The following is a 25,946-nucleotide window of genomic DNA, read 5'->3' as shown; positions in this document are numbered from 1 at the left end:
GGCAGGGGGCACGGGGATGGCACCCAGCCAGGTTGGAGCCTGAGCCCTGCCCAGCCTCAAAGCTTTGAGCTCAGGAAATCCGGAGGCAGGGGAGGGGGACTTTGTTGCCACAGTCCCCAGCCCTGTAAGACCCCCAAGGCAGGAAGACTGCCCGGGCCTCACCAGTTTCCCTCACCATCTCCTTCCTGGGAGGAAGGGGCTGCCTGTGCCCACGAAGGCGCAAGGGAGGGCGCGAGGGAGTCAGGGAAGGTGTTGCAATCCCCAGCCCTGGGGCCTGTTGGAGGCTGAGCCATTAACGACAGGGCTGGGGACAGACACCAGACTGCAGCCCGTTTCAGGAACTTGCCTTGAAGAGGAGAGGAGAGAGCCGGAGGCCAGGCGGGTGCCTGCCCAGAGCGCCAGCGTGAGTAGGGGATCCCTGGGGAGGGGCTGAGCCTTGGGCTTGAGGGAGACCTGGCATCCCAGGTCACTCCCCCCAGTGCCCATGTCCGGGGGCCCAGGGCTGGGGCTGGGGATGCATCCTTTGGAACCAGGAGTCCTGGACACTGGGTCTCTTTTCTCAGGATGGCCCACATTTTTGGGGGGAGGTTGCATCAGAGAAGTCACAAACAGCCAAAAAAAGCCCTTGGGGACACCAAGCTGGGCTTGGGGGCAGGCATAATCGTTCCCCCTGTCCACATCTCTGTCTCTCAGGACCTGTGTGTCTGCGTGTTCCAGCCTTGCAACCCCTCCCAGGCTCCCTCTCGGTCTTCCCTGCCAGCCCCTCTGACTTGCTCTCTCTTTGGGTTTCTGTCTGTCTCTGGGCCTCTCTCTACCTCGCACGTATCCCTGTCTCTTGAACCTTAAACTCGGTATCAAGCTCCTCTGTCTCTCCGGGTCAGTAGACTTGTCTCTTGGACTCTCTTTCTCTATCTCTCAACATCTCCCCTCCCTCCGTCTTTGTCTCTGCGAGTCTCTGTCATTTCAGTCTGTGTGCGTATCTCAGTCTCTGCCTTGCTCTCTTACCCCCTCTGCCCTCTGCCCTCTGCCTCTCTGTCTCTGTCTCTCTCCGAACCACATCTGGGAAGGGCTCTCCCTCTGTCTATTCCCAGCCTCCTCCTCCCCCCACAGAAGGACTCTCGGGTGGGAGTGGGAAGAACAGGGGAGAGGGGTGTGAACTGGAGAGGGGAGCATGCGGGGAGAAGGCTGCATGTGATGTGAGGGGAAGCAGAAAGGGGGTGTGAGGGCAGCGAGCCCAGGAGGCATGAGACAGCCAGGGCCGGGGAGGGACAGGGGCCCAGGAGCTAGAAGGAGGGGTCCAGAAAGGGGGCTTTGAAACTGTGCAGGGTGACATAGATGAAAAAAAGGTGGCAGTCCCAGCAGGCTATGTGCACGCAGCCTGTAAGGGAGGCGGGGACTAAACCACTCTGGAGTCCGTGGGACGGTGTCTGTCCTGCTCTGTGGTTCCTGAACACCACCCGCGGCTCCTGAGCACTCACTCCACACCCGCACAGTGCTAAGTGCTATTATCACGATCATCTCATCTCATCCTCACAGTAACACAGAGGAGAAGAGAGTGATATTGCTGTCCCTTTTTCACAGATGGGGAAACTGAGTCCTGGAAAGGTGAAGTAGCTTGTCCGGTCACAAAGCTGGTAAGTGGTGGAGCAGGAGTTCAGGTCAGGTGATCTGAATCCAGTCTGGGCTCTAAACCTCTCTGCATACTGGCCCCCAGCGAGTGAGACCATGCTCCAATAGCCCTGGTCCCACTCAGCCAGGTGGGGCATGCCCAGGGCTGCTGAGGGGAACCAGGGACTGATGCCAGGCAAGCCAACACCCTGTAACCCAGGGGGAGGATGCCTGGGCCTCTCGGGGTTTGGTTGCCCATTCTGGACAGGAGCCAGAGAAGAGGGATAGGGTGGCACCTCACCGGGTGTGAAGCTGATTCTTGCTAGGGCAACAGGGCTGTGATCAGATCAAAAATGCATGGAGATGGGAACAAGTGTCCCAAAATCTGGGCCTGGGAGGCTAAATCTTCCCCAACCAGGAGGATTTGTGTAGGAGGGGTTATAATCAAACTGGTGTGCTGTTATAAAAAGGTTACCAACCACTGATTAGTAGACAGGGGTGCTCTGGACATTTGTTCAGGTTTCTCACTGCACAAAGTTGCCCAGCCAAGACGCACCTGAAATCCAGCCTGTTCTCTAGTTGCCAGGACCTAGTATGGGGCTGCATCTGTCCAAACGAGGAGGAACTTTGCTCCAATTCGCACAAAGGTGACTTATAGGCTAGCGGTCACCAGGTGTCCTCATACTGCAGCATATATGGATAGACTGGGGCTTTGGGTAGGACCCCTGCAAGCAGGAGCAGCCTTGGATATCCGGGCAGTTCTTATTCACACCTCTGCCTGGGAGGGAGAGAAAAAGATTCTCCCGGCTCTCTCCCTGCTGAGCACAGGGGATGTGCCGGGACACCACCTGCACGTATGTATCCATGTATGTATGTGCAGCCTGGTCAACGATTCCCACTGATCTGCCACCAAGAGTACCAACTAGTGCTGGAGCCCCAAGACCTGGACGGGAACAGGGTGGAGGATTAGGCTGGACACCCACGCCAGTGGTGGACACCTTTGTATACTGCTTAAGACTAGAGCCAACGCTCTCTCCATCCAGGCACTGTCACCCTGACACCACGATGCCTGACCCCAGAAGGCCTCGAGAAATCTGTACCCAGAATTGGGGGTATAGTGGACCCTTTGGGTACCCCAGCTGATACTCTCTCAGCCTACTCTTTCTCTAGCCATCGCGGAGGCACCAGCTTTCTGCTTGAGTGCCTGACAGCCCTTTGCCTCAGCTACTCTGCGGAGCTCTCCCTGTCTTCCAGGGAGCGTCTCTGACGTTCTTGGCATGGCTTGCCCAGGAGAAGCTGCCTGGTACTCATGCACGTACCACCTGGACGTGCCAGGGAGTTAACACCCCAAGGGGCATCCCTTGACCAGTGGGGGGCAGGAGCCAGTGGATAAATGTTCCCATCCTCCCTCCCATCAAGAGAAATTTTCCCCTGGGTGGACAGTTCTGAGGAACGTTCTTCATGACTCATTGGCAGGTTCCAGCAGAATAGAGCCCAAGTTATCCACCAAGGTGATCAGCCTGATGACACAACTTGTGTTGGTTTTCCCTCCTTCCCAGATTCATTCTCCCCACTCCCTCACCTGCTCCTGGGATTTTCCCAAAATAAACTACCTGCATGTAAGCCCTTGTCTCAGGCTCTGCTTTCTGTGGGGAGCCCAGCTTAGACAGGAGGGAAGGGGAAGAATGCTGTTCCTTGCTGCTCCTTCCCCTGGAAGGCTTTTTCCTGGAAGGCAAGTGTAGTAACATAATAATAGTAGCCGGCCGGGTGCAGTGGCTCACCCCTGTAATCCTAGCACTTTGGGGTGCTAAGGTGGGAGGATCACTTGAGGCCAGGAGTTCAAGACCAGCCTCAGTAAAAGCCAGACCCCACCTCTACAAAAAATAGAAAAATTAGCTGGGTGTGGTGGTGCACGCCTGTAATTCCAGCTACTCAGAAGGCTGAGGCAGGGAGATCACTTGAGCCCAGGAGTTTGAGGTTGTAGTGAGCTATGATGATGCCACTGCCCTCTAGCCAGGGTGACAGAGTGAGACTCTGCCTCAAAAAAAAAAAAGAAAGAAAAAGAAACCAGTAGCCGTCACTTATAGAGTCATTTCCTATGTGCCAGGCACTGTTCAGAGTCCTTGACTTGCATCATTTTGAGACTTCCTCCCAAAGCCCTATGCAGTATAGGCTGCTGTTGCCTCCATTTGGCAAAGAAATTAAGGCTCAGAGAGGTCAAGTAACCTGGCCAAAGCTGCACTGTAGCAGAGCAAGGACTAAGGTCAGCTCTGCCCCCAAAGCCCATGATCTTAACCAAGCCTTTCTGCCTCCAGGTGAGCATCAAGTTGGCACTATGGCAAGGCTGGGAGACTGCAGCCCGATTAGAGCTGCCCTGATCATCCTGCTGCTCCCCAGAAGTGAGTGTGGCCAGAGGTGGGGTGTGATGGGGAGAGGGGAGTTACAGGGAGACATATTGGGGGTGGGGAGGAATCACTTCCCCGCACTGCCACACGGCTCCTGGGATTCCCAGAGAATCCCAAGAGACTCAAGACGGAGCCACAGAGGTGGAGTAGCTGGGCTCCCACCCACAGCCCTCCACAGGCAAACGACCAACCAGGAGGAATGGTGAGAAGACCAGGCTGGTCAGCCTGGAAAAGGCCAGTGGGTCCTAGGTCTTGTCTGCAAATCTCTGCTGAGCTGTCAGGAGGAACTTCTGGGTGGGCCGTAAAAGGATCAAGGCGGAAGCCGCAAGGAGACAGGTTTCATCCTGAAATAAGGAAGCCCAAGCAGAGCTCTCTGACCGGGGAAACTGTCTTGAGAGGTGGAGAGCTTCTCATCTCCACTGGTATGCAAGCTGAGGCCAGGACTGACTGGGATGCTACACAGCAGCAGTGGGCAAACTTGGACAGTAATATTTGGGTTTTGCAGGACACATACAGTCCCTATTGCATATTCTTATTTTGTTTTTGTTTTGTTTTTAACCCTTTAAAAATGTAAAAACCATTCTTAGCCAGCAGGCCATACCAAAACAGGCCACTCAAGCCCTGCTGTAGAGGACACAGCATCAGGTGGAGTTTTGAAGTAAACAGCTTTGTAAAGTTCCTTCTGGCCTAAGTTCTGAGTCCATGAAGCAGTAGGAACCCCATGCTGAGAATCACGAACTTGCTCTGTGGCCCTGGGCAAACTGTTCTCCTCTTAGGGCCTCAGCATCCCCATCAGGAAAACAAGCCTAAGCACACCTGAGAGAGGAGAGAAGGCATTGTGGGCAAAGTGCATGGCTTACTTGTTTATTTATCCAAAAACTAGTTACCGAGGTCCCACTCTGTGCTTGGGAATACAGCAATGAGCAAAACAGCCAAGGTCTCGGGCCTCACAGAACTTACAGTCTCGCCAAGGAGACAGACAAGCAAATAATCACAAGACTCTATAAGGATGAAGGGTAGTAAGGGCTTTGGGGAAGCACTGGGGGCTTAGCCTGGTCTGGTTCCCTCAAGATGCCTGAGTGTCACCCAGGTGAAAGAGAGGTGGGAGACTGAAGGAAGAGCGCCTCAAAAACGAGCAACGGCGCAAAGATCCAGAGATTGGAGAGATCGTGGAGTTTTCAAAGAACAGCAGGGATAGGCCAGAATGGCTGGAGCTGAGAATATGGTCTGAGCTGAAACTGCGGGTTAGGCAGGGCCAGGCCAGAAGGGCTGTGTGAAGGACGTGGGTCTTCATCCTAATGATGGCAGCAAAAACCTACACGCCAGGCACTGTTTGAAGTGCCTTACATATGTTATCCCATCTAATCCTTCCAGCAACACTAAGGTCGGGACTATTTTTATCCCCACTTTACAGATGCAAAAACTGAGGCATAGTAAGTCTCAGTAACATACCAGGGGCACAGGATTAATAACCAATAGAGCATTTGGAGAGCATATATTGAGGGAAACTTGAATCTATATTCCTGGGTTGCAGTCTTCAAACTTAGCCCAAATGAACTCTCTACTTATATTTAAAAAAAAAAAAAAGCACCAGGATTTAAACCTAGGCAGTGTAGTTCCAATGTCCACGCTCTTCGCCACCACACGCACTGCCTTTCAGGGCAGCGATACGCCGTGAAGTGCTGTAATCGCGGTGGGGTAACACCGTCAGATTTGAATTGTGAAAAGATTGCTGTGGCTGCAGGGTTCTTATCATTCTCATCATTGCTTTCACCATCCTCGGGGAGAGCATGGAGAGGGGCCTGGGCCCTATCTGGTGTCGTGCTCGAGCTGGCTCCCAAGAACTGATTGTGCACATCTCTTCCCACCCCTAGAGTCAATGATGTCGCTTTAGTGGCTACGGTGGCGGTATTTACACCACAGAAAGCAGCACATACTACAAATCAGAGTCTGTTTTTCCCTATAGAGCCAGTCGATAAACATTTGCAGCACGTCACTATCTCTGTCTCAGCCCTATGGCCTCTCATCATCTCTGTACACACCCTTCCCATTGCAGCCCCCAAGACATTCCAGCCCCCAAGACCCTGACTCCGGGGCTTCAAAGGTCTCGATTATAGCCCAGCTCTACCAGGCCGAGGAGTCACCCATGGGCCATTCTCTCCCCCCTCCCCCAGGTCTGGAGGAGTGCGGGCACATCAGACTCTCAGCCCCCATCGTCCGCCTGGGGGATTCCGTCACAGCCTCCTGTGTCATCAACCAGAACTGCAGCCGCCCGGGCCTGGATTCACAGATTCTGTGGAAACTGGGAGCAGAGCTGCAACCTGGGGGGAGGCAGCGGCGCCTGCCTGATGGGACCCAGGAATCTACCATCACCCTGCCCCACTTCAACCATACTCAGGCCTTTCTTTCCTGCTGCCTGACCTGGGGCAACAGCCTGCAGATCCTGGACCAGGCTGAGCTGCAAGCAGGCTGTAAGTCCCTCCAGACGTCCAACCACTCTGCCTCCATGCCCTCCTGCCAATAAATAGTAAGAGCTATTGCTATGGAGCTGTTGCTCAATAAGCACTTTATCGGCAGGATATCCAGGTAATAGTAGTACCAGTGGGTCCTATTATTTAGCCCCATTTTGCAGATGAAGAAACTGAGGTTTGGGAAGGGAAGGTTATACTCTAATAACGACGGAGCACAGATTCATAGCAGGCAGCATGGCTCTAAGGCCAGCATGGCAGCCACTACTCTATATGTCTGCCAAGCACATCCAACTCCTTGGTCATCGGAGGGTGTCTCCGGGAAGGACATTCTCTCTAGGTGGGCTTGCTCCCAGCTTCTCCCCCATCCCGGTCTCAGCCTTTTTTTCAAACTGAGCAGGGGGGAGTCTGTGCCAAGTTGAGGCATAAGAAAAAGACAAAGACCAAGTTTCTTGTTCAAGAAGCAATAACCGTAGCAGCTAACACTGACATTACACTTCATACACGCCAGGCACTGTTCTGAGCACTTCGTGTGCAGTGAGTCATTTAGCCCTCACAGCAACCCCAGGGGGTAGGTATGTTATCATTTCCCCCGTTTTCCAGACGAGGGTACTGAGGCACAGAGCAGTTAAGTAACTTCCGGAGCACATGGCCGGTGAATGGCAGGCCCAGGACGCAAACCCAGACACTACGGTGTCACTGACAAAGGGCCTTGGAGGTGGGAGGGCTGGAGGGTGAGGACCACCAGGCTATTGGCGGTCTGTGCTGCTTATTCCTGTACGTGCCAGTAATTTGGCTTCCCCCGGGGCTGCCTTTCCAGGGTCACTCTGTGTGGAGACAGGGGGATGGACGAGGTAACCCCAAAGAGACTCATGCAGGGCAAGGAAACAAGGCTAACTGACTGGTCCTAGTAGGAGCTTTCTGAGTGGCCCCATCCAAAGCACTCACATTATTGCAATCCCACGTGCAGACCCCCCTGCTGTACCCCACAACCTGTCCTGCCTAATGAACCTCACAACATACAGCCTCACCTGCCAGTGGGAGCCAGGACCAGAGACCCACCTGCCCACCAGCTTCACCCTAAAGAGCTTCCAGTGAGTAGGGGCTCCCACCCCAGCCCCCTTCCTTTGGGTCCTCGGGTGGGGTGTGGGTCGGACTGCGGGGATGGGGGAGTCAGAGGCAAAGATGGGAGGGACAGGGAGCCTCGCCTTCTTCCTCTGCTTGGCACCCAAGCCTGGCCCATTGACAGGAGCTGTCGGACCCAAAAGGACTCCATCCCGGACTGCGTGGCCGAAGATGGGCAGAGCTACTGCTCCATCCTACGCAAACACCTGATCTTGTACCAGAAAATGGGCATCCGGGTGCAGGCGGAGAACGCACTGGGGACCAGCATGTCCCCGCAGCTGTGCCTTGATCCCATGGATGTTGGTTGGTGATGCTGGGTGTCGGGGAGGGGAGAGACCCCCCCCCCCCCAAAATGGGCAGACCCAGAGAGGAACAGAGAGGGAAACACAGGCCCAGGGACAGACAAAGAAACACTGGAAGACCTGCAGATGGGACCACAGAAGAGAGACAGAGACAAAGAGAGATGCAGCTGGAGACAGAGATGGGGGCACAGACCCAGAGACAGGGAAGAGACACAGAGGCAAGGAGACACATTCGTTCCTTCTTTGAGCCAATTGCTGGAAGTGCCCACTATGTACTAGGCACTGTCTTAGGTACTGGGGATACAGCAGTCCATCCAAAATCCTGCCCTCAGAATGTTAGAGTCTGGTGGGAGAATAAATAAAACAGAATGTCAAATAAGGATAAGTGGAATGGAGAAATTCGGGGGGAGGGACATGCGGGGGACAGTTGTTATTTCAATAGGTTGGTCAGGAAAGGCCTCACTAAGGTGACCACTGGAAAGATCCCTGGGGGGGGTGAGGAGCAAACCCCACATACACAGAAACACGTCCGTGGCAGCACGGACAGAGACGAAAAGACGGAGAGAGAGAAGAGGGAAGGAGGGGGGAGAAAGACACAGAGGACAGAGACAGAGAGACAGCGGGGGTGGGGGGAGGAGAGAGACCGTACAGGTAGAGACCTGGGAGGAAAACAGAAGCACCAGAACCACAGACAGGGAGAAGAGAGGGAGCTAAAGCAGAGCGCTACAGGGCGGGGCAGGGAGAGGTTCTGACAACCCCCCTCCTTGCAGTGAAACTGGAGCCCCCCATGCTGTGGACCGTGGACCCCAGCCATGAGGCGGCCCCGCCCCAGCCAGGCTGCCTACGGCTGCACTGGGAGCCCTGGAAACCCAGCCTGCACATGAGCCAGAAGTGTGAGCTGCGCCACCAGCCGCAGCTCGGAGACGCCAACTGGACGCTGGTGAGGTGAAGGGCAACCGCAAGAGCCTGAGCGGGCAGTGGCCGAGGGGAGGGTAAGTCGGGCTTGAGCTGCCCTGGAAGGGCCCAGAGATCCAGGCTCAGAGTCACACGTACCCACCAGGAGGGCCCCCTGCCCGCCGAGACCCTTCAGTATGAGCTCTGCGGGCTCCTCCCAGCCACAGCCTACACCCTGCAGATGCGCTGCATCCGCTGGCCCCTGCCTGGCCACTGGAGCAACTGGAGCCCCAGCCTGGAGCTGAGAACCGCCGAACGGGGTGAGCGGGTGAAGACGGCCTCAGAGCAGCCATCAGCACCCAGTCCAGGCCCCAGGCCCTCCCTGACTGGCACCCTCTCTCCTCTCGTTCCGTCCACAGTCCCCATCGTCAGACTGCGCGCGTGGTCACGGCAGAGGACATTGGACAATAGGACAGTGGACGTGCAGCTGTTCTGGAAGGTGACTCCCTCTGAAGGCCATCCCTCCACCCCTGAGACCTCCTCCAACCCACATAGACCGCTGCAAGCTGGGGCTCAGGACCCCAACAGGTCTGAGAGGCTTGGACACATTTATATGTGACTTGCATGCACTTTGCATGTGCCTAGGAAGCTGAGTAGCGACCTTCTAGAGAGATTACAACACAGCTTGGTTCAGTGAATAGTAAGTGGCTGCTGTGTGCACCAACTTGCTTCTTCCTGCCCTGCCTCCTAGAACCAGCACAGGGACAGAGGGAAAGAGGCAGGGAGGTGAGAAGCTCCATTCCTACGATCCATCCACCCCACGTAGAGGACCTCCCCCACTCAAGATGAGCCATACATCCCCTTCTCTTTTTCCACCTGTGCCTGCCACAGCCAATGCCCCTGGAGGAAAACAGCGGCCAGATCCAAGGGTACCTGGTCTCCTGGAGACCCTCAGGCCAGGCTGGGGCTGTCCTGCCCCTCTGCAACACCACGGCTCTAAGCTGCACCTTCCACCTGCCTTCGGAAGCCCGGGAGGTGGCCCTTGTGGCCTATAACCCAGCTGGGACTTCTCATCCCACCCCAGTGGACTTCCTGGACAGCAGAGGTGAGAGGGCAGCCAGAAAAGCACAGTGGTTAACCATGGAAATTCAGACGCTAGACTGCCTGGGTTCCAATCTAGTCCCATGACTTGCTACCAGTGTGTCCTGGGCAAGTTACTCCTCCTCCCTGGCCTCTGTTTACTCATCTAGTAGATGGGATGATAACAGCGCCCACTGAGGGTCGTTGTGAGGATCACAGGAGTAAATGCAAGAGCCTGGCGTGAAGTATCTGTTCAGTATGGGTTAGCCACTATTAGTATCAGCCAGGACCAGGTTAAGGTGGTGGTGGTATCTACACACACACACTCCCCACAGTCCATTCTGCCAAGAAAGCTGAAAGAGAAAGCCCTAAGCTTTTCCAGCTGGAACATAGTTCATGTCCATTGTTCATTCTCGGGGGATCACCCACCACCACCACCCGCCCCCAGCTTCCCCTAAACATGGACCCTCACAAGGTGAGACTGATAATCACAATAACAATCACAATAGCTAATATTCTCACTTACTAGCTTTGTGACCTTAGATAAATTACTTAACCTCTCTGTGTCTCTCAGTTTTCTCACTGATAAAATAGTAATACTGAGAGGTACTACTATTGACAGTCACACACCTCTTGGGTGTGACTGTTAGAGGACTCGATGAATTACCATATATCAAGGACCATGCCTGGCACATACCGAGAACTACATAGTGTTAGCTGTTGTCATTATCAAGGACTACCCCATGCTAGGCACTGTGCCAGCCTTGGTTCTGTTCATCAACTCATTTAATCTGCACCAAGACTCTACGAGGTAGAACTTGTATCATCATTGCCACTTTACAGATGAGGAAACCGAGGCTTGGATGTTGACCTGCCCAAGGTCACCCAGCCTGTAAGTAGCAAAGCCAGGATTTATTTGAACCTAGGCTTCTGGCACCAGGGCCTGCACTCTTTTCACCTGCATTGCACCATTTCCAACTCTATCTGCAGGCCCACCCCTGACCAGACTCTACACCATGGCCCAAGACCCTCACAGCCTCTGGGTGGGCTGGGAGTGCCCCAACCCACAGCCTGAAGGCTACGTGATTGAGTGGGACCTGAGTCCCCCCAGCCCCAGGGATGGCAACAAAACCTGGAGGATGGAGTATAACGGGAGCATCACGGGGACTCTGCTGAGAGGTGAGTCCAGCCTGGAGGGCCAGGCAGGTGGGCAGGGCTGGGGAGAGAGGGAGGCAGGGGTGTCTGACAGTAGGCAAAAGCAACCTGAACCACCCTAGAGAAGCAGATTACCCAGCCTTTCTTGATCCTTCACTGCTCTCATCTCACATCCTAACAATCAGGAAGTTCTTCCTGCAGTCTAACCTGATCCTCTCTACAGCCCTAACCCTGCCACCTTTCTAGCTCTCTCATCCACTTTTCTTCCCTACCCCCTATCAAATGATGTCAAGAAGAGATTGCAGAGGTTAGCCCTGACTAGAGGTCTGAGGCTGGCTCCTAATCATCAGCAGAGCTTAGCCCCTAACCAAGTGCCTCCCCCATTTCCTACCCACAGAGAACATCAGGCCCTTTCAGCTCTACAAGATCTCTGTGACTCCCCTATACGAGGACGCCATGGGACCCGCTGGGCACATCTATGCCTACTCCCAAGAGATGGGTTTGTTAGACATCAGGCCTGCCTGGGCCCCACCAATCAGGCATATGAGGGAACATGTCCTTTCTCCCATACTTCTGGCTCTGGAGAGGGTCTTTCCAAATCCTAAGGTTACCCTTGCTTACACTGGACACCTATAGCTGCATAGAAACCGGTGGTGTGGTGAGAGACACTGGGCAGTGAGTTTGGCAGAATTCAGGGAACAAATCTGGCAAAAATCAATCAATTTCCCTGAAAAAAATAAGGTGTCATGTGTGATAAAAAGTGGACAGAAGACCTAGCATAAATTCAGAGGGTGAGTGGCAGAAATCAGATAGTGAGTCAGACAAAATCAGGCCTGGTAGAAATCAGGGAGTGAGGCTTTAGGGTCAAACAGAACCAGGTTGAAATCCTGGCTCGGCCACTTACTAGCAGTAGGTGGAATTCAGATTAAATCCCTGGGAAAATGAGGCGTGGACATGGTCCTCTTGGCCTCTCTTTCCTCGCCCACCTGCAGTGTGTCTGGGGAGCCACAAGGAGTCCAGTCGGGCTCCCTGCAGCCCCTGTACCCCCTCTTCCTGCAGCCCCGTCCCGAGCCCCAGAGCTGCATCTAAAGCACATTGGCAAGACCTGGGCACAGCTGGAGTGGGTACCCGAGCCCCCTGAGCTGGGGAAGAGCCCCCTTACCCACTACACCATCTTCTGGACCAACACTCAGAACCAGTCCTTCTGTGAGTCTATCCTCAGCTCCCCACAACCCCAGGGCCTGGGAAGGGCACTCAGCAGCCACAGAGGCTGACCATATGCCCCCTCTCCCAGCCACCATCCTGAACGCCTCCTCCCGTGGCTTTGTCCTCCATGGCCTGGAGCCCGGCAGTTTGTATCACATCCACCTCATGGCCACCAGCCAGGCAGGGGCCACTAACAGTACAGGCCTCACCCTGATGACCTTGGCCCTAGGTAAGAGAGGGGGGTCAGCAGAGATGGCTGTTGGGAGGGTACCCTGCCCATGGATCCCAGGCTGAGGGAGGGACCCCGCCTTCCTTAAACGCACTCCAACCTCTTCTGGCTCTGCCCTTACCCCAGAGGGGTCTGAGCTATCCATCCTCCTGGGCCTGTTCGCTCTCCTGTTCTCGGTCATCTGCTTCTGTGGGACTGCCTGCCTCTTTTGCAAACCCAGGTGAGTCCTTTGAGAGAACCGACCCTCAGCTACTCCTACCCACAGGAACTACATCCCTTCCAGCCTTCCCAGACCTTGGGGCCCACGTCTGAGAGTCCCAGCCCTCCACCTTCTTCTCTCTGTACCAAGGGGCAGCTGCAGCTCTTCAGCTGCTAGGGTGGGTGGGACAAAGGATGGGAAGACAGGAGGGCATGCCTGACCCAGCCTCCACCTGCCCCCTTCTCCAGCAGAAAGAATTCCCTCTGGCCAAGTGTCCCAGACCCAGCTCACAGCAGCCTGGGCTCCTGGGTGCCCACCACCATGGAGGAGGTGAGCGTCCTGGAGGGAGAGGGAAATGGGGCTGGGGACGTCAGCCCGGGCTCAAAGTGGAGGGACACCCTTCTGAGGATGAGCACTCAGGCCTTCCCATCACTTCCAGCAAGTTCCACCCCCCTTCGGAATGAAGCAGACTCAAGCTTGAATCCTGGCACTGCCCTCTCAAAGCCTCAGTCACCTCCCTGTGAAATGGAAAGATCCACCAGGCTGAGTCTGAATGGCATGTGGCACGTGTCAGACATGTGTCAGGAACATACTGGCGCTTTGCAAATGGAACCCTTTGTGTTCCAGCAGACAGCAGCAGGGATGTCCCCACTACTGCCCCAACTCAGGAAGGGACAGTGGCTGGGGCAGATATCTGAAATGAATCATGCCCTCCGCCCATGTCCTTGTGTCCAGGAGACCTTCCAGCTGCCCAGCCTTCAGGACTCTGGCATGCCACCCATCACCAAGATCACGGTGCTAGAGGAGGAAGAGAAGAAGCTGGGGCCCTGGGAGTCCAGTGACAGCTCAGAGATCTGCCTCCCCACCCTGGTCCAGACCTATGTGCTCCAAGGGGACCCAAAAACAGCTTCTACCCAGCCACAGCCCCAGTCTGGCACCAGCGACCAGGTCCTTTACGGGCAGGTGCTGGGCAGCCCCACAGGCCCAGGACACTACCTCCGCAGTGACTCTACTCAGCCCCTTTTGGGGGCCCTCACCCCCAGCCCCAAGTGCTATGAGAACCTCTGGTTCCAGATCAGCCCCCTGAGGAACCCCATATCCTCAGTCCCAAGCCAGGAGGATGACTGTGTCTTTGGGCCACTGCTAGACTTCCCCCTCCTGCAGGGGCTCCGGGTCCACGGGGAGGAGGGGCTGGGGGGCTTCTAGGACTTCTGGGACTCCCAACCTGGGCCTGCCTCTTGAAAGGCCTGAGCTATCCAGAGAAGAGGAGAGGGTCAGTAAGCCCACCCCAGCCCCAGGAAAGGCAGAGGTTCCCTGTCTCTCCCAATCTCCAGTCCCCAGTATCCCTCCCTGTCCCCCCACTCTCCATAGGATGGGTGTCTCAGGCACCCTGCATACTTTGAGACTCAGACAATGCTCTGTCCAGCACCACCCACTGGCCTTTTGTGCTTGTTTCCAATAATTTCAGTCTCTTAAACTGGTTTGTGGTTTGTGGTTTTTGTTGTCTCTGTTCTTTTTCTTTCCAGGGCCCTAGCAGTCAGGGGGAGACTTCTCAGAATAGTTCCTTTGTTTATTTATTCAACCAGCTCTCACTTAACATCTAGGCCCTGTGCTGGCAGCAGAGATTTTAAAATGACACAGTTCAATCCACTCTCAGAGAGCTCCCATCCTTGGTGGTGAGGACTCGAGACCTGAGAATTAGGGCACAGTGGGCAAAGGTTACACGCAGGGAGTCACAGAGTGTGGTGGGACACAGTAAGGAGACCTCAGAAAAGACCCTATTAGGGAAATATGATTAGAAACAAAATCTCCTGCCAATCCAGAAAACCTCTCCACAAGGGTAGAAAAGAAAGGTTTTATTTTTGAATAAGCACTAAACTAGAATGTGATATGCATCACAAGCAATCCACTAGAGAGTACAAAGAGAGAAAGAAATCTTACTCTTTTGTATAGCCAAGTGGATACAACTTATTGCATGCATTTTCAATAACTCATCCTCAAGTAAGAGGACTTGACAGCACCATTTGTCACACACAGTTTGTCCTAAATTCACCTATGTCCACTAACTGCCTTTATCCAAAGGAAAAATAGATTTCTCATGTCTTTAGAACAGGAGGTAAGTTTGCAACTTGGAGCTAGGTACCAGCTGAAGTTAGGCTCCTACCATCCCACAGAAGCTGAGAGACAGGGCGCTATTGCGCTTAATTATTACATTTTAGGACAGGCGCGGTGGCTCACAACTGTAATCCTAGCACTCTGGGAGGCCAAGGTGGAGGATCGCTCGAGGTCAGGAGTTCAAGACCAGCCTGAGCAAGAACGAGATGCCGTCTCCACTAAAAATAGAAAAAATTAGCCAGGCCTGGTGGCACATGCCTGTATTCCCAGCTACTCAGGAGGCTGAGGCAGAAGAATTGCTTGAGCCCAGGAGTTTGAGGTTGCTGTGAGCTAGGCTGACACCACAGCACTCTAGCCCAGGCTACAGAGTGAGGCTCTGACTCAAAAAAAAAAAAAAAAAAAAAAAAATTGCATTTCAAAGAGATGACTCCCAGATCCTTGAGAAAAACATCCTGATGTTGTAAAACTGGCCAGAGGTTTATTTTGCTTTTAAAAAGATTTACCCTTGGGCCAGGCCCAGTGGCACATATCTGTAGTCCTAGCACCCTGGGAGCCCGATATGGAGGATTGCTTGAGCTCAGGAGTTTGAGACCAACCTGAGCAAGAGTGAGACCCCATCTCTACTAAAAATAGAAAAATTAGCCAGGTGTGGTGGCATGCACCTGTAGTCCCAGCTACTCAGGAGGCTGAGGCAAGATCACTTGAACTCAGAAGTTTGAGGTTGCAGTGAGCTATCATGACGCCACTGCACTCTACCCAGGGTGACAGAGCAAGACTCTATCTCAAAAAATAAATAAAATAAATAAAATAAATAAAAAGATTTACACTCATCTCAAACGACTAGAGAATTAATTCACAACTACAAGTTTTCTGAAGTACACGCTCTAAAAGAAGTGAAGGGTAGGAGTCTTTTCCCTTTTTGCACCAGGGAGAACTAAAATTTATTTTTCTTACTTTTAATCTGTATTTGCCCATACACACCCCTCATTCACAAATAATATCACAGCATTTACTGAATGCTTACATATACCAGCTGCTTTACATACAACTTTCTCAGTTAATCCTCTCGACAACCTAAAAGTCGGATACTATTATTACCATCCCCATTTGATAGATGAGTACACTGGGGCCCAGAAAGGTTAAGTGACTTGCCCAAAAGATCACACGTTGAGTAAATGGCTGAGTTAGAATTACAGCCCAGGGTTGTCTGTTTCCAAAATCAGCGACCTTAGCCACCAAGCTACAAGGCTGCCAGAGATGAGGCTGAAACCCAGCAGCTCGTACAGGGCCCCATCCTTGATTTCGCGGCGGAGACGGGGTTGGGAGGCTACCGCAGGCCCCACGAAAGCCCCAAAATAACCGCGGACCGAGGCCAGGAACATACCGAGGGATCAAGGATGGGATGCATGTCCAAGAAATAGTGGCATTTTATACTTTATACAACATCGCACACCACTAACCACGCTCCGATCTTGCGCAGCTGCTAACAAGACTTCTAGCTCAACTCAAACCTCCGCGACATCGCAGAGTCCTGCCTGCCAATCCATACTCTCAGTCCTCGTCTGCTCCGGTATCGCAACTGCTTCGATTGGTCGAGCCTGAGCCAGCATGGCGGCGCCCGTGTGAGGCCGTCCGTGCCGCGAAAGGGACAGCGGTCGAGGCGCGGGGCCCGGGGGGTTACAGTCGCCATGTTGAGGACGGCGCTGAGGGCGCTATGTTCGATTCGGACCCAGACAGTGACCCAGGCCCCAGTCCTTGGGCTGCTGGGCAGAGGGAGCGCCAGGCTTCCTTCCAGCCAATCGGGCCTGCAGCCTCGAAGTGAGGAGCTGGGAAATGGGACGGCGGGCGTAGGGAAATGGGTTTCGGCAGAGATAGAGAATACTGGGGGATCAGGGTAGGAAAGAGTACAGCAGCAGGATAATGGGAAAGGGTGGTGGCTGGGGAAGAAGTGAGACGAGGCGTGAGACACAAGGGGCTGCGGGGTAAGGAAGAACTAGTGCAGCGGTTAGGCGCAGAAGCGCATGGACCCTGGAGGAAGGGTAACACAAGGCACAAAGAAAAAAGTTGAGGCTGGGCTATTTAAGGAAATGGGCCTCAACCCTCTCTTTTCTGTGTAGCTGTTCTCCTCCAGGCCGCCCGCGGATACGCAATCCAGAAACCAGGTAAGAGTTCCTAAGGTGGGACTTGGGGCGGAAGGGAGATCGCCCGAAGGCTTGGGGTGGCTAAGGGGACGAAGGTGGCAAGTTAGAGCCACTAGAAGGAGTGGGCAAAAGGGTGGGCTTGAGCTCCTGGGCAGCAAATCCCCACCGTCCACCTCACACAAAGCCCTGGCCTGAAGCCTGCGGGGGTGGGGGGGGGAGGAGTGTGGAGGGCGGGAGCAGGAGCTTTCCCGGTGAATAAAAATAAGCTATCCAGAGAGAATGCATGGCTGGCCCCACCCAGGCCTTAATGGAGTATGGCACTTTGTGTCTGCCATTCTGAGATGGAGGTTTGTAGTCTCCCATTCCAAGTCAGTATGCGTAGCGGTTAAGATCCCTTATTAGGTAAATGATACGGGGCAAGTTACTTCCTCTCTCTGAGCCTTATTTCTAAAATGAGTGTAAAAATACCCATTTGAGAGGATTGTTAGGATTCAGTGATAACACATGAAAAGCATCCTTAGCATTGTGCTCAATTAGATGGAGCATATGTTAGTATTTATTGCTATCAATATTCACATACTGGCAGAGCAGGGTCTGGAGAGAAAAAGTTGATCTATCCCATACCTCTCCCTCACCTCTAGGGGACAGTGGGGATGTGCACACCAAAGCTGAGGTTTTCTTGTGGTTTCTACTTGGTACTTACATTTCAGGCATCCTGAAGCTAGCTACTCCTCCTCAACCCCTTTATTGCATTCATGCAGACGTTTGAATGCCTGTTCTAGGCTGGGCCATGGACCAGACTGTGGGAGGACCCATCCTAGTGTGGGATCTGATAACTGTAGAGCCAGACAGGTATGCGAGAGGTGCAGGCATAGTACAGGGTCTTGGGAAAAGCTATCTACTCTCAGAGTGAAGAATCAATGCAGGTACCCACAGGGTTTGCACAGGAGAAACTGAGCCCAGAGATATTGTGCCTTGCTTGAGACCCTAGATGTCCCTTACAGAGTTGGAGAGGGGTGAGAAGAGCCAAGTGTGGGAGGATGGGCACTGAGAGTTGACTCCGGGTGTTTTCTATTCCTATACCTGACAGTCCAGCCCAGCCAAGACGATGACCCACCCCCTTCCATGCTGCTCAAAGACTACCAGAACGTGCCTGGAATTGAGAAGTAAGCAGGAAGAAACCTACTTGAGGAGGCTGGGGGTCCTGGGAGGATTGGCAGGGAGCAGGGAAAGTGGCTTTGAGGCTTGGTTGGCTATATCTGAAACTCAATTATAGAATGAGGCACAGAGGTGTAGAGATCCAGGCATGGTGAAGGTGAGTGGGTAGCAAGGGCAGATGGCATTCGTGGAGTCAACTACTTGTTTGTTTGTTTATTTGTTTGTTTTGTTTTGTTTTGTTGACTCTGGGTCTTTGTAGAAATCTCTCATCTCTTGATCCTCAAAAAAACCCTATAGGGGAAGAAATAGTGTCCCCATTCTATAGATTATCAAGCTGCTCAGTGTCATACAGGAGCAGTCCAGCCCTGCTAGAGGCAGAGATAGGGTTTGAATCCAGGGCTGACTGACACCAAAGCCAGGGTCCTTCTGCTCAGTCCCTGTCCTGTGTGGTGGGAACTGGGCAGTCCCTCCAGTCCCTCCCACTGTGTAGTTTGACTTGAAATGTCTCAAGGCAGATTGAACCATGTCCTAGCTAAAATGGAAATCCTCCCTGTGATGAGACCAGAACACTTGAGCTGACAGCCCCAATTTTCTGTACTTTTCAGCCCAGCAAGCCAGATCCATGCTGACTTTTAATCACTGGGAAATGGCTCCCCACCTCCAGAGAGACTTATTTGCTGGAGATGGAATTTTCAATCATCTTTGCTTTTCAAAGCAAAATGAAAACAGCATTGCTTCCCGTTCTCTCTCCCCGCCAACACCCGTCTTTCATTGCTGTGGTTTTTCCACAGGGTTGATGATGTCGTGAAAAGACTCTTGTCTTTGGAAATGGCCAACAAGGTGAGCAGCCTGTGCCAAATCTTGGCCACAGCCTCCCTCAGTCCTCTCCTCTGGGATTTCTACCTACCCTGGTTAGCTCCTCCATCCCAAGCTTCTCCAGTCACAGCACTTAGCCCACTATCACTGTGTCCACTTATCAATACCCCCATACTGAGCATCTTGAGGGCAGAAGCACTGTTGTTCCCCCATTGTATCCCTAGCACCTGACAAACAGATGCTCAATAAAGATCTGATGCGTGAATGAATGAGCAAGCTTTGGGGACATTCATCCAACAAGCCGTTTCTCCTGTCAGTGGCTTTGGCCTTGGGCTCACCTAAATATAAATAGCTGTGTGGTTGGCCGAGGCCACGGTGAACAGAATGAAGTCAGGCCCTGAGCCTTATGGGCCTAGTTGCTCTAACTGTAGCTATGGCCTCAGGGGCAGGAGGGCTAGTTCTTAGGGAATGGCAGACTGCACAGATTTTTCTCTATCTCTGTCTTCTACAGAAGGAGAAGCTAAAAATCAAGGAAGAACAGTTGATGAAAAAGGTCGTGGCAAACCCTGAGGACACCAGATCCCTGGAGGCTCGAAGTTCGTTGGCGGCCCTTGGGAAGTGGGGGTGCAGGGGAGTCTGCTAGCTGGGACCTGAGCTAGGGCTCTCCTCTATAAGCATACTCAGATGTGGCTTAGGAAAGGGAGAGACAGGAAGGACCTAAGGCAATGATGCTGAGCTCTGATTCTGGGGTCAGCGCCCAGGTCCTGCCTTGCGCTTCTGTGTGAGCCTGAGCAAGTCACCAGTCCTCTCTTGGAGCCTCTGCTTCCAAGTCTGGAATTGGGGGATTGGGGAGGGCAGAGCATTACCTACATCATGGCAGGATCATGAGATGCAAGAGGATCTAAACACACCTTAGAAACTAAAGCTCATGCTCTGTTATAATTATAGTAAGACTGACATTTACTGAACCTTCATATGTTAGACACTGTGGAGCATTCCCAAGGGAATAAATAATGTTCCCACTTTGGTTTCAAGCTGGAACTGGCAGTAACCCTCATTAGATGTAAGTGAAAAGCCCCACCACTTCCCCCTTGCTTTGGGGGGAATTTCTCTTCATGGACCACTGAGAGCAAATGAGGAAGACTAGTGGACCTGCATGGGGCCTGCACATTTTTTTCCCCTTTGCCACTGGCCCATACTACTGCCTCTTCCTCCTCTTCCACCACCATCCTGCCTTCATTCTTTTCTTCCCCCTCTGCCAGGGATTAAAGTCTGGTGAGTTCATCTCAGACACTAAAACCCCATAGAGAAGGTATGGAGGCCCACTCCTGGGTCCTCCCTAGCCCCCTGTGAGAAGATAAGTTTCAGCTTCCCTTGAGGCCCCACTGAAACCCTGGCCTAGGGACCATCTGCAACCACAGAAGGGCTGCTTATCTCACCTCACCTGTTTCTGCATTATCACTGCTGAAATCTCCCAGGTTGGCAGGAACAGATGGCATATTTGCCAAGGCACCAGAAAGGTGATAACTAGAGGAGTTTGCCAAGGCACCAGAAAGGTGATAACTAGAGGAGTCCTCTTTAAGCACAAGTATCAGTTCTGCTTTTTCATTAATACTGAGTTTCTGAAAGCCAGTTGCTTTTGGCATACTGTCTGCCTTAGAGAACCCCTCAGGGACCAAAGCTCATCTCACTGTCCTGTTACACTCTGCAGCAAGGTGATATGAAGGGGCCATGTGGTCAGGGACACTCTGCAGTGCTCCAGAACTCAGCATATGCTAGGAAGGGCTTGCTGTCATGACGGCCTCTTTGAGGCCAGCTTCTGCTTTTGTCCCTGTCTTTGTAATACAGGTGGGAATCAAATGAGAGGATGCCTGAAGGAAGGAAGTTCCAGGGCCTTGGGAGACAAGTGGGAGGTGATAATTCTGAAAACTCATTAGTGAAAGCATGGCTACGGGTGGCAGCTGGAAGGGGAGAGGCAAGGAGTAGACCCTTGACAATTTGGGAATCTTATTGCATTGGCTGGACCCCTGGTGCAATGTTGAATTGTTAACCATGATAGCATGCATCCTAGTCTAATTCCTGAATTTAATGGGAATGCTCTAAAGCTTTGCCATTTAGAATGCTATATGATTTTTGGATGATACCTTTATAAGACTAAGGAGTTTCCCTTCCTCATCTTTGCTTTCTAAAGGAAAGATAAAGTCTTTTGAGATCTCAAAATTCAGAGTGCATTGGGATTTATAGAGAGCTGTACAGAACATTAGTAGTTGTTATTCCTTGAGTTCTTAAAACATAACCCAGGCCTGGGCCCTTCCTTCCTCTGTGCCCAACTCTCATCCTCTGTGGTTTGTGGTTTCAGTTGTTGCCTTGACCATCAAGATACGCAATTATGAAGAACACATGCAGAAACATCGAAAGGTAAACCCTGGGCATCATTCAGAATTAAACAACAGGCTGGGCGCTGTGGCTCATGCCTGTAATCTTAGCACTCTGGGAGGCCAAAGCAGGAGGATCACTTGAGGCCAGGAGTTGGAGACTAGTCTGAGCAAGTGCAAGACCCCATCACTACAAAAAATAGAAAAATTAGCTGGGCATGGTGGCTGAGGTAATGCTAGCTACTCTGGAGGCTGAGGCAGGAAGATTGCTTGAGCCCAGGAGTTTGAGGTTGCAATGAGGTATGATGATACCACTGCACTCTAGCCTGGGTGATTAAGTGAGACCCTTTCTCAAAAAAAAAAAAAAAAAAAAAAACAGGCCGGGCGCGGTGGCTCACGCCTGTAATCCTAGCACTCTGGGAGGCCGAGGTGGGCGGATTGTTTGAGCTCAGGAGTTCGAGACCAGCCTGAGCAAGAGCGAGACCCCATCTCTACTAAAAATAGAAAGAAATTATATGGACAGCTAAAAATATATAGAAAAAATTAGCCGGGCATGGTGGTGCATGCCTGTAGTCCCAGCTACTCGGGAGGCTGAGGCAGGAGGGTCGCTTGAGCCCAGGAGTTTGAGGTTGCTGTGAGCTAGGCTGACGCCATGGCACTCACTCTAGCCTGGGCAACAGAGTGAGACTCTGTCTCAAAAAAAAAACAAAAAAAAAAAAAACAAAAAAACAGAATTAAACAACAGCAGCCCAGGGGAGAGAAGTCTGGGAGGTGAAGGGATCTGGGTCCAGAGAAGCAGCTTGATAAGCCCAGTGGCTACACCACCAGATTGCCCACCCCTCAGCTGCAATGAGGAAAACACTTCCCTCCTGCCTCCAGAGGAGAAATGGGAGCCTTGCAAGGCTATGCCGAGTGTCATCAGTGGTTAAGAACACAAACTTTAGAGTATGGTCACTGTCTGGCACATACTGGGTGCTCAGTAAATACTTGTTGAATGCATGAATGAATTCAGATTGCCCTGGGTTCAAATCCCAGCTCTGCCGTTTCCACTTAACTAGCTGTGTGACTTTAGGGAAGTTACAGGTCTGAGTTTCAGTTCTCTTACCTATAAGATAGGGGTGATAAGAGTACCTGCTCATAGGATTGCAAGGATTAGTTGAAATAATCACAGTAGCCAACATGATGCATATAAAGTCTTTAGGCCCTGTGCTAAATACTTTACATGTATCATCTCATTTAACCCTTAGAGCCGTCTTTCTTTCCCATTTTACAAACAAATAATCTAGTCATGGAGTGATTAAGTTATTCCCCAAGGTACACCACTGAGATGTGATGTGCTGAGACTTGAAACGAGGCGGTCTCGCTCCAGGGCCCATGTTCTTAACCATGATGCCCGTCTCAGCACAGTGTCCAGTACAGAGCTGCTGTAATTAGGCAATTGCTGTGATTTTTAATAAACACATGGTTCTGGGCCGGGCACAGTGGCTCATGCCTGTAATCTCAGCACTTTGGGAGGCCAAGGCAGAAGGATTTCTTGAGCCCAGAAGTTTGAGACCAGCCAGGGCAACATGGCAAGACCCCTTCTCTATAAGAGATAATAATAATAATAATGATAATAAATAAACGCATGGTTGTGAATACAGACTCATCCAGCACCATGCCTGGCCCCTCAGTGTTCCCTGGAGCTATCACAGTTTTGTTCGTTTGGGGTATAGAACACCAGCCCACTGGAGGTCCCTCGCAGGGCAGCACCCGGCTGTGGGTGGGAGGTGTCCAGGAAGAGCACAAGGCCTTTCCTCCTCTCTCCCTCAGCTGACAGTTTGCTAAACTGTGGAAACGCTGAGGAGATGGTAAAGGGGAAAGAGCATGAGATTTGGAGTCAGAGCAGTAGACCCGGATTCAAGACCCAACCTCACCACCTACACTTCTAAGGATCTTTTTTGAGTCAGATAACATCTTTGAACCTTTATTTTCCCATCTGTAAAGTGGGAATAACACTAACAATACCCTTCTCAGAATTGTACTAATATTTGCGTAAGATTGTTGGGAAATTTCAACGAAGTGATAAAATGACCATCCTTGGTTACCGTGAACAATAGTAACACTTATATACTACTAAAAGTAACACAGATTCTCTTACAGGACAAAGCCCACAAACGCTATCTGCTGATGAGTATCGACCAGAGGAAAAAGATGCTCAAAAACCTCCGTAACACTAACTATGATGTCTTTGAGAAGACATGCAGGGAGCTGGGGATCGAGTACACTTTTCCCCCTCTGTATTACCGAACAGCCCACCGCCGATTCTTGACCAAGAAGGCTCTCTGCATTCGGGTATGAGTCAGAATTGCTGCTTTGGTTGGCTCCACAGTGGCACTGGGATGGAGGGAACAGAAGGGAGGCATGGAAACTGGCCCTAGGGCCTGCCGTGGACCCAGGGAGGTCACAGGCCACCAACCCCAGGGAAGAAGGTTGGGGTTACCATCAGGGAAGATAGTTGCCAGCCCATCTGCTCTAAGTCTGAGGTTTTGCGTGGTATTTACCAGGTCTTTTCCTGCACCCTTTCACCCTCAGGTTTTCCAGGAGGTTCAGAAGCTGAAGAAGCAAAAAAAGGCCTTAAAAGCTGCAGAAGCAGCGGCTCGAAAACAAGACCAGAAGAATGCGGAGAGCCCTCCCACAGCCTGACCAGAGATACTCAAAGAAAACCGATAAATGCTGGGGCCGGGCAAGGTGGCTCATGCCTGTAATCCTAGCACTTTGGGAGGCTGAGGCAGGAGAATCACTTGAGACCAGGAGTTTGAGACCAGTCTGGGCAATAGCAAGACCCCATCTCTACAAAAAAAATTTTTTTTAATTAGCTGGGCATGGTGGCACACGCCTGTTGTCCCAGCTTCTCCGGAGGCTGAGCCAGGAGGACCACTTGAATCCAGGAGTTAAAGGCTGCAGCAAGCAATGATCACACCATTGCACTCTAGCCTAAGTGACAGAGTGAGACCCTGTCTCAAAAAAAAGAAAGAAAACCAATAAATTCTGTTAAAATTCTTTCTTTCTTTTTGCCTTGCAGAATGATATGAGAGAAAATGGGGCTGTTTCTGGCCTGAGGAAGAAAATGAGTTTATTCTTTCATTCAGCTCTGGGAGGGCAGATTCCCTGTCCTCACCCACCAAGGGACACTCTTATGACACACCTCACACATTCATATAAACAACTACCTGTCATCCGGGTGGCATGTGATTCATTGGGGTGAGACAGAGTACACGGCAGCACAGTGGAAGGGTGGCTGGCTGGGTAGGCCAGCTGTAGGAACTGCCTTCTGGACTGGGCCCTAAAGAATAAGTAGGAATTCACTGGGCAGAAATAAGGAGAGAAGGCAACCCAGGCAGAGAGAATTGCAAGTATAAAAGCAAAGACGTCTGGACATGCATGCTGTATTCAGAGAGCAGTGAGAATCAGAAATAAAGCTTGAAAGATAAGCTGCAGCTGGGGTATGTGAGGCTTTATATGCTTGCTAGGCTAAAAGATCACACACTGTCCTGTGGGGAGTGGGGACACAGGTAAAGTTTTAAAACTGAAGGAGTGATAGCAACAGTTCTGTTTTAGATGATTAAGCAACAGCTGTGTGGAGAGTAGATGGGAAGGGAAAAGATCAGGGAAGGTTTATTTTGGGGATGGGGTATTGGTGTTCCTACTGAGAATCTGATAAAACCTACAAGTCCTATCCCCAGGAAACAGCATACATAAAGCATTGCTTATAAATTCTGGGGGGTTATGGACACCCCCTTTCCCATAAGGCCCAACCATCTACATCAAGTTAAGACCTTGAAGCCTGAGTATGTTTGGTATTGTCAATGGAAAAAAAGCCAAACTCTGTAAAATAATTTTAAAGAGATTTATTCTGAGCCAAATTTGAGGACCATGACCCAGAGCCATGCCCAAGAGGCCTTGAGCAAGTGGACTTGCTGTGGCTAGGTTACAGTTTGGTTTTATACATTTTAGAGAGACGGGTTACAGGTAAAGTCATAAATCAATACGTGGGTGGCATGCATTGGTTTGGCCCAAAAAGGTGGGCCATCTCGAAGCTGGGGTGCTTATAGGTTATAGGTGGGTTTAAAGATTTTTTGCCTTGTAATTGGTTAAAGACATGAAGTTTTGTCTAAAGGCTTGGAATGTTTTAACATAGTTGCTTTTTATCAGAGATAAGCCACTGGACATATGTTTGTTGTGTAAATTGGAGGACTTGTAGGTTTGTCTTGTGTACCCTTAGGCCTGTTAATGGGTTACAAAGGATGTCCCCAAGAAGGGAGTGGGGCATGGTAAGGCATGTCTGACCTCCTTCTTCCTGGAAGACAATTTAGTTTTAGAATATTCCTTTGGCAAGTGCGGGGGTGAGCCTTAAAGTTTTATTTCAGTTCACAGTATGTTTGTAGAACCCAAGAAGGACAATGTGTCTGAAACTGAGTGAGCACAGAGAAGAGGAGGAAGAGATGAGGTGAGAGGGATAGGCAGATACAAGGTGATAAAGAGCTTTCTGGGTATATTCTGCTCAGGTTGCCACAACAAAATACCATAGACTAGGTGGCTTAAACAGAAATTTATTTTCACACAGTTCTGGAGGCTGGGAATTCCAAGATCAAAGTATCAGCCCATCAGTGTCTGGTGAGGACTCTTCC

General features: G+C 51.7%; 2 protein-coding genes across 2 annotated transcripts; both read left to right on the top strand.

Moving 5' to 3' along the window:
* The first annotated feature begins 317 nt into the window (after positions 1-317).
* CSF3R (colony stimulating factor 3 receptor) lies at positions 318-14,099 on the top strand. The gene is made up of 17 exons (XM_069477687.1): positions 318-403; positions 1,582-1,634; positions 3,924-4,007; positions 6,188-6,484; positions 7,452-7,575; positions 7,731-7,909; positions 8,679-8,848; positions 8,969-9,122; positions 9,222-9,301; positions 9,694-9,907; positions 10,873-11,061; positions 11,435-11,536; positions 12,097-12,243; positions 12,332-12,472; positions 12,599-12,692; positions 12,920-13,001; positions 13,407-14,099. The coding sequence occupies exons 3-17, from the start codon at positions 3,944-3,946 to the stop codon at positions 13,875-13,877; spliced, it is 2,508 nt and encodes an 835-aa protein (XP_069333788.1). The 5' UTR covers positions 318-403; positions 1,582-1,634; positions 3,924-3,943; the 3' UTR covers positions 13,878-14,099.
* Positions 14,100-16,395: 2,296 nt separating this feature from the next.
* Positions 16,396-24,316, top strand: MRPS15 (mitochondrial ribosomal protein S15). Its single transcript, XM_069477686.1, has 8 exons — positions 16,396-16,604; positions 16,904-16,948; positions 18,018-18,093; positions 18,877-18,925; positions 19,413-19,497; positions 21,261-21,319; positions 23,419-23,610; positions 23,851-24,316. The coding sequence occupies exons 1-8, from the start codon at positions 16,475-16,477 to the stop codon at positions 23,959-23,961; spliced, it is 747 nt and encodes a 248-aa protein (XP_069333787.1). The 5' UTR covers positions 16,396-16,474; the 3' UTR covers positions 23,962-24,316.
* Positions 24,317-25,946: the final 1,630 nt, after the last annotated feature.

This window comes from Eulemur rufifrons, chromosome 8, assembly GCF_041146395.1.
Source record: "Eulemur rufifrons isolate Redbay chromosome 8, OSU_ERuf_1, whole genome shotgun sequence".
NCBI classification, from domain to species: Eukaryota; Metazoa; Chordata; class Mammalia; order Primates; family Lemuridae; genus Eulemur; species Eulemur rufifrons.
This window is presented reverse-complemented; position numbering and strand designations above follow the sequence as displayed.